At 37.3% G+C, this 7,555-nt stretch overlaps 2 protein-coding genes across 3 annotated transcripts in view; both read left to right on the top strand.

Annotated features, from left to right (window-relative positions):
- Nucleotides 1-849: 849 nt before the first annotated feature.
- LOC107737483 (UDP-N-acetylhexosamine pyrophosphorylase-like protein 1) lies at nucleotides 850-5,268 on the top strand. Of its 2 annotated transcripts, XM_016548969.1 has the most exons (10): nucleotides 850-1,470; nucleotides 1,584-1,788; nucleotides 2,099-2,274; nucleotides 2,448-2,620; nucleotides 2,737-2,930; nucleotides 3,692-3,832; nucleotides 3,918-4,103; nucleotides 4,421-4,428; nucleotides 4,617-4,675; nucleotides 5,059-5,268. In XM_016548969.1, the coding sequence occupies exons 1-10, from the start codon at nucleotides 951-953 to the stop codon at nucleotides 5,146-5,148; spliced, it is 1,752 nt and encodes a 583-aa protein (XP_016404455.1). In that variant the 5' UTR covers nucleotides 850-950; the 3' UTR covers nucleotides 5,149-5,268. The 2 variants fall into 2 exon arrangements, with proteins under 2 accessions (XP_016404455.1, XP_016404456.1); XM_016548970.1 differs by lacking the exon at nucleotides 4,421-4,428 and having other exon boundaries at nucleotides 4,619-4,675; nucleotides 5,059-5,155.
- Nucleotides 5,269-5,995: 727 nt separating this feature from the next.
- Nucleotides 5,996-7,555, top strand: part of LOC107737479 (probable palmitoyltransferase ZDHHC12) — a 5,575-nt gene continuing 4,015 nt past the window's right edge. The window contains exons 1-2 of the mRNA XM_016548966.1: nucleotides 5,996-6,421; nucleotides 7,379-7,518. Of these exons, the coding sequence (XP_016404452.1) occupies nucleotides 6,325-6,421; nucleotides 7,379-7,518 (237 nt within the window). The 5' untranslated portion in view covers nucleotides 5,996-6,324. The remainder of the gene's footprint in view (nucleotides 6,422-7,378; nucleotides 7,519-7,555) is intronic.

Genomic DNA, 7,555 nt, shown 5'->3' with positions numbered 1-7,555 from the left:
GCCTTCACGACATGGCGGTGGCGGCAACAACAATACTACAGCGAGGATAAAAGTTACGCCTTCTTTCTTTGCTTGAACATTTGGGCGGTGTTATGCAAATCTTCCCACATAGTGATGTAGACATGTGGGGCGTGTTAGAACGAGCCGTTTTAGGAGGGCGAGGACAAGTCTTAACTTTTATAAAGAATATCTCTTTGGATTTGAGACTTTAGTCTTTGCAACTTTACAGATCTTCTTTATGCACCAAGAGCTTGTAACACTCCAAAGAGAAAGGAACATTTGAAATCGCATCATATGACCCCTTTAAACAATTGGATACATTGATAAATTCACTTATGACAATTATAACTTATTTATCACACAATTAGTTGCATAGACTTTTCAGTAGAATTTAAAAAGTAAAACCTTGCTTTCATGGTTTTTTTTGATTAGGTTACTCGTTACATCTTAGTAAGTAACTGGTTGTATGTACTTGAATCCATTTTTAAACTAACCCTCAATTTAAAATTTTTTTTTTTTTTTAAAGTTCATTCAAATCTCTGCATCATACACTGTTCAGTTTATCGAATAGAACTGCATTTTTTAAATAATAGTTGTAGCTGTTTATCCCTGATTACTATAATGTGGTATCAGTCATATTTAATGGGTCAATATTAGTATTCTTTGAGAAGTTTTGCATTGAACTGATCCCTGATATAAAGTGATTCCTCACAGTTAATGGGGAAGGAGAGCAACTCAGCAGACTAATCACATGACAGCGGTTAGCTTTCTGAGGAAGTCATTCATCCGCAGACCTAGAGTAAATACTGGCTGTGTTTGGAAACCTACTGAGCTGCCTACCTAGACAGCATTTGGGACGTTCCGATACCTAAACTGATTCGAGCTGTTAGTGAGGAGCTAAAATACTGTCTAGCTAGACATCTCAATAAGGTTTTAAGACACAGTCAGCCATGGTCAGTTCCCAAATGACTCGTGTAAACCAAATATGCCTTGACAGTAGTTTTCTGTTATTTCGCCAATTATATGCAACTCCAGTGATACGTTTATTGTACCAGCCACACACTGATCACGAGTTGCAAGCAGTGAAAACACACAGGATCCGGACTCCTCCGAAGAGAGTCGACTCGACTCGGGGTTTGTTGTTGGATCATGAATGTGTTTATTTTTTCCAGAAGGGAAAGATAATGTCATTCGAGGCAGCTAAAGCGAGGTTAGAAACTGCAGGACAGAGCCATGTTTTACAGTTTTGGTCTGAACTCTCTGCGGAAGAAAGCAGTGCGCTTCTGGAGGAGATATCTCAGCTCAAGCCCGAAGAGTTACTCGAGCACTGCCGAGCAGCTGTTGAGGCTGCAAGCCGACACTCGAGTGCTGATGGTCGGCTAGACGCGCGGATGGAGCCCGTTCCTCCAGAGTTCATCGGAAGTGTGCGTAAAAGTGACGAAGAAAGACTTAAGATGTGGGGTGATGAAGGTACAGCTCCAATGTTCAAAATAATATAAAACAATTGTTTTATTAATTTTTACAATTTGGTCAAAAGTAACATTACATGTATTGAAGACTATATAAAAGACTTCTGTCCTCAGGGTTATTGCAGATTTCACAGGACAGAGTGGCTGTTTTGCTGTTAGCTGGTGGTCAGGGGACTCGACTTGGAGTGCCATATCCCAAGGGCATGTACAATGTTGGGCTTCCAAGTGGGAAAACCCTGTACCAGATCCAAGCTGAGCATATCCAGAAGGTGCAAGAGCTGGCCAATTTAAAGCATGGTTGTAGGTGCACAATACCATGGTATGGCTCTTTATTTGCAATTCAAATAAGGGTCTTTCTGTGCCCCCGTTGTGAAAGCATATATATATATATATATATATATATATATATATATATTTATACTGTTTAGGTCATAGTTTTAAAAATTAATAATTCAGGTTTCTCTGAATTGTTTTCATATTTGTATCCAGTTTTTAAAAGTCTGGGATACGGATAAAACAACCCCTGCGACATTCAAGTGGTTGTAGTTGAAGAAACACTCATGAATTTATTCAACCTCCAAATGACAGAAGAACATGTATTGAATTACCTTTTAATGATATGTGAACAGGTATATAATGACCAGTGAGTTCACTCTGGGACCCACAGAGAAGTTCTTCAGAGACAATGAATATTTTGGTCTTTGTCCATCCAACGTAGTCATGTTTGAGCAGAGACTGATACCAGCTGTAGGCTTTGATGGGAAGATCATCCTGGAAAAGAAGAACAAAATAGCCATGGCACCAGGTCAGAGAGGGGTAGTTCATAAATGACTAAAATAAAATACAACAGGATTTTTTAAAGTTTATATTTTCATCAGCTGTATGACAATAGCCAAATAATTATTAAATTAATGTCTTTTTTTACTTCAGTCACTAAAACAAAATGACGTTTGCATCTCATGTCTATGTTCACTTAAGATGGAAATGGTGGCCTCTATCGTGCTCTAGTGGACAACAAGATTTTAGAGGACATGGAGAGAAGGGGTCTGGAGTATCTTCACGTGTACTGTGTGGACAACATCTTGGTGAAGATGGCAGACCCAGTCTTTATTGGCTTTTGTGTAAACAAAGGAGCAGACTGTGGTGCCAAGGTAAAAATATCCTGTGTGAAGGCTCAAATTAGATCCCATTCATTATTGTTTTACTATTATTAAATTATTATTTATTATTATGCCTAATTAGATATGTTTACCTTTATTCTGGTCAGGTGGTGGATAAGGCGTATCCTTCGGAGCCTGTTGGAGTGGTGTGTCGTGTGGATGGTCTGTATCAGGTGATCGAGTACAGTGAGATCCAACCAGAGACCGCAGAGCTGCGAGGCCCAGGAGGAGAGCTCCTGTTCAGTGCTGGGAACATCTGCAACCACTTCTTTACCCGAGGCTTCTTAAAGGAAGTGGCTGAGTATGTGGTCGATATACAATTTTAATATACAATCCCAATTTCAAATGTGTTTCTTAAGTCAAATTTCCATTGTCCATAAAGGCCATTTTTTGTTATATTACAATTATCGTGTTCTGTTGTAATATAATAGAATCAATAAAAAAATTATCAGTAAACAATCTAATAACATCTTGGTGAAGATGGCATTAATATCTGACCCCTAATATCTGTGTCCGAAATCGAATACTTCCCTACTATATAGTATGCAAAAAAACAGTACGTCAAAATACGAGTAGTATATCCGAATTCATAGTTTTTTAAAAACAGTAGGCGAAAAGTACCTGGATGACCTACGACTTCCACCAACATTCGGAAGTGTGCATTCGATGGACACTTTACTATCCCATGAGGCAAAATGAGAAGATTTATGAATGGCAACTGACTCTGTTAGGTCATGTGTAATAGTGTAGGTAACTGTAACAACTTGGTGGATGTTGTATATCAGAATTGTATTCATTTTTAACAGTGACAAAGTAAGTTCAAATTCAAATGCACCGTAGCTCTCTTTATTGTCAATGTACAGGTACAACATTAGTTGTACCTGTACAAGGACACCTAAAATCTAAATGTAACAGTTTGCCTAGTCAGAAGGTTAAACCTAAAAAGCACATGCTCCCAGAATCCATGCATTTGTTAAAGAATTAGCAACATATTGACTCTGTAAACTGTAAACAAAGCCCTTTGTACAAAATAATTCCTATTTCAATGCTTTTTCCCTGCAGAAAGTTTGAAAGTCAGCTGAAGCAGCATGTGGCAATCAAGAAAGTGCCATTTGTGGATGGAGAAGGGAACCTGGTGAAACCAACCAAGCCCAACGGCATCAAAATGGAGAAATTTGTCTTTGACGTCTTTCAGTTCTCAAAGTATGTTTTACAGCTACTGTTAATTTGGGCAAATTCGGGTATCACCATCTTCCTCACCATCATCTGTTTTTTTTTTTTTTTGCAGCAAATTTGTCGCCTTTGAGGTGTTGAGAGAGGAGGAATTCTCACCCCTAAAAAATGCTGATGGGGCACCTTTGGACACACCAACTACAGCACGCCGATCCTTGTTAGCGCAACATTACCGCTGGGCACTAGCAGCTGGTGGAAACTTCCTGGATGAGCAAGATAAACCCATCCCCCCAAAACATAGGTGGTAACACAAAATACCCTATATTAAATCAGTAGAAAAATATTAAGTCACAACAGGTAAATTAGTATCATGTTTTACCAGAGATTGTTTTGGTTAAAAGTGTCTTCGAAATCACTTAATGTACAGTAAATGCTACATTGCAAGTTTCCTCAAGTATCATAGTTATACTACACCAGATGTAGAGCAGGAAATGGTCTAGAAATTTTCATTCTTGTTATGAATCCAATAACTTTTGACCTCAAAGGAATATGCCTAAAAGGAATTTACCTAAGATGGTGTGTGGTTTATAATAACTTGGTCTACTCTTTCTTTTGCAGTATGACAAAAATGCTACATTGCAAGTTTCCTCAAGTATCATAGTTATACTACACCAGATGTAGAGCAGGAAATGGTCTAGAAATTTTCATTCTTGTTATGAATCCAATAACTTTTGACCTCAAAGGAATATGCCTAAAAGGAATTTACCTAAGATAGTGTGTGGTTTATAATAACTTGGTCTACTCTTTCTTTTGCAGAATAAAGACCCCCCAGCAATCTGCGAAATCTCTCCACTTGTATCATACTTTGGCGAGGTAAAAATGTGACTACTTATATGCAATTATTAAAGCTTTGCTTTAAACTGGAGTTGCTAATACTGGTAAACAGTACGTTTTTTTAATTTTAGGTTAACATAATTATCAGAAAAGCTAAATATTAGAGTTTTGCATATAGTTGTTTGATTACAAAATGTCACAGTTAGTACAAAAAGAGGCAAGAGGCCCAGAGTGAAAAAAGAATAACAAGCAAGTGTGAACATATGGAGCATGATGTGAAACAGAGCGAATGATGTCAGAGTAGTGGTCCTGTTCTCAGGAGAGAGTTCAAGAGACAGCTGTAACACTCCATCTCTTTCTCTCCTTTTTTCATTTTTACCCTCCATGACACATGGTTACATTTTAACTGCTGTGTTTCACAGGGTCTGGAAAAGCTGCTGAAACAGAAGAACTTGAAGTCCCCTTTTCTACTTGATGAGAATGAAGCCAAGAATCTTGTGCAAACTACATAGTGTTTCCAACTGAGGATTCCATTATGTCTAGGGCCAGGCAAATATTAAAGGAAATGAAAGGGATGTTTAATAATCAAAAATAAATCAAATTTGAGGTCGGTAAGATATTTAAAAAATACTTACCAAGTCTGCATTTATCAAAAATACAGGGGAAAAAAACAGTAATATTGGGAAATTACAACTTAAAATAACTGTTTTCTGTTTTTATATATTTTGAAATTTAATATGAATTTTTTTTTTTTAATTTTCAGCAGCCATTACCCCAGTCTTCATTGTCACTTGAAATTTGAAGAAATTTGGGGCTCAAGAAACATTCCTTATTATTATCAGTGTTAAAAACAGTTGTATTTAAAACCGTCATTTTTCTCCCTGGATTTTATGATACATAGAAAGTTTGAATAGACAGCATTCATTTGAAATAAAAAGATTGTAACAAATTATTAATGTATTTACTGTCACAATCAATGTAATGCATCCTTGTTGAATAAAACTATTAATTTCATTAAAATATCTTACTGACCCCAATTATTAGCCTACATAATTATACATAATTCTTCAAAAGGTTAGAGTAGAATAAATTGTTTATAAAAATAGTTTTTTATATGTATGTATGACTACAAAATACAATGTGATCTTTTTATTAGTTTGTATCGCCTTGTTTTGCATAGTATATAATTTTATACAACTTTACTATAGCAATAAAATCATACACCCATTTACAGATATTGTGTTTTCTTTTCCTTTGGCTCTGCCGTTGCTTCCCAGTTTCTAGCCGAGACGTCACGTGACCACAGCTGACCAATAGGAAACATGACATCTACCCGATTCACGTCTAAGCAGCGGAACGGCATCAACAAGCTTATTAGAGCGAGAGAAACACAGTATCTAAATGAAGTACCGCGCTTCGGTTGCGTTACGATGCTATATTCTGCTGGATTAGATGTGCAGCACAAAAAGTTCAATGCTAGGGTGAAATATTGTGGTTAAAATGATTCTAGTTCTGGAATTTAGCGTAGGACGCGTAGGAGCTCGCTTGACAGCTGGAATGTAACTGGGTTTCTTATGAGCTGGCTAACACAGCTAGCTGCCTAGAGGTCTGTGACTCTGAGAATAAGATGCATTTCATTTCGAGCACACAGCAGATGCATGCTTAGGCGTATATAGAAGTATGCTAGGATGTTCAAAAATGTGTTCGGATCAGGATTCCTGGTGAGGACCGCTCATGTCATCTTGACATGGGTTATAACGTTGATTCTCTTCCTCCACGACACCGGTAAGTGCTCTTAATAGATGCTGATTCTACTGCGAGTATATCTGCCTCATCTATAGACGTGTTATTTGATGGCTACAGCGGCTATATGATGTACAGAATTCTGCTTCACACCTGTATCTGCATCACCGTGTGTTTGAGGTTCAGTCCTCTATCACTTCCTTTACCAGTCAACGTTTAGATGATCTCTAACTATTCTGCTCTAGCACACTCTCTTACATTCTATTCTCTGCTATATTCTATTCTGTTCTACTGCACACTTTCCACTCTGTCGGAAGATAAAAGATGAGATAAAAGTTGAAATTACGACAAAAAGTTAAATGAGATACTAAGTTGTGACATAAAAAGTCAAAATTATAACATAAAAGTGGAAATTATGATCAAATTAAAATTATGAGATGAAGTCAGTTATGAAATAAACAGTAGAAATTATGACAAAAAGTCAATTATGAGATAAAAAGTTTTGACAAAAAATTATGGCAAATTAAAATTATGAGATTGACATGCTAAATCGTAATTATAAGATAAAGTCAAAATGATGACTAAAAGTTTTTATCTCATAATTTGCCATATAAGGCTGGAATGCACTACAGACTTCTGCCCAGATTTTTGCCACGATTTGCAGTCTGAACAAGTTGGAGCTGCCAATAGTCAAAGCCAGTTTCACATCGTTTTCATTTGTCATCCTCAGTGAGGCGATTGATTCAGGCAGTCGTTTAGTGCATGATGCCAGCTGTTTACAAATGTGACAAATTTATGATGCCTAATGTTTTAAAATCTGTTTAGATTTTAAAAGTCATTTAGTGTATTCCAGCCTTTAGTAGGTCATATGGGCTTCCACAGTTCTGCACTATTCCACACCACTGTTTTATTTTACTCTAATATACTGTATTATACTATTATATTCTAATTTCTGTGCCACTGTATTCCACTCTACTACACTATTCTGCTTCCATGCAGACCTCCGCAGACAGGAGGAGACGGGGGAGCTCACACTGCCGGTTCTCTTTGTGCTGCTGGTCCTGGTGTCTGTGTTGCTGTACTTTGCAGTTTCTCTCATGGATCCTGGCTTTGTCCTGTCTGATGACTGTGACTTGCAGGTTAAAACACGGACCCCCCCTCCCTCATTATTTATAT

Source organism: Sinocyclocheilus rhinocerous, unplaced genomic scaffold, assembly GCF_001515625.1.
Source record: "Sinocyclocheilus rhinocerous isolate Xijiao unplaced genomic scaffold, SAMN03320098_v1.1 scaffold4360, whole genome shotgun sequence".
Lineage (NCBI taxonomy): Eukaryota > Metazoa > Chordata > Actinopteri > Cypriniformes > Cyprinidae > Sinocyclocheilus > Sinocyclocheilus rhinocerous.
This window is presented reverse-complemented; position numbering and strand designations above follow the sequence as displayed.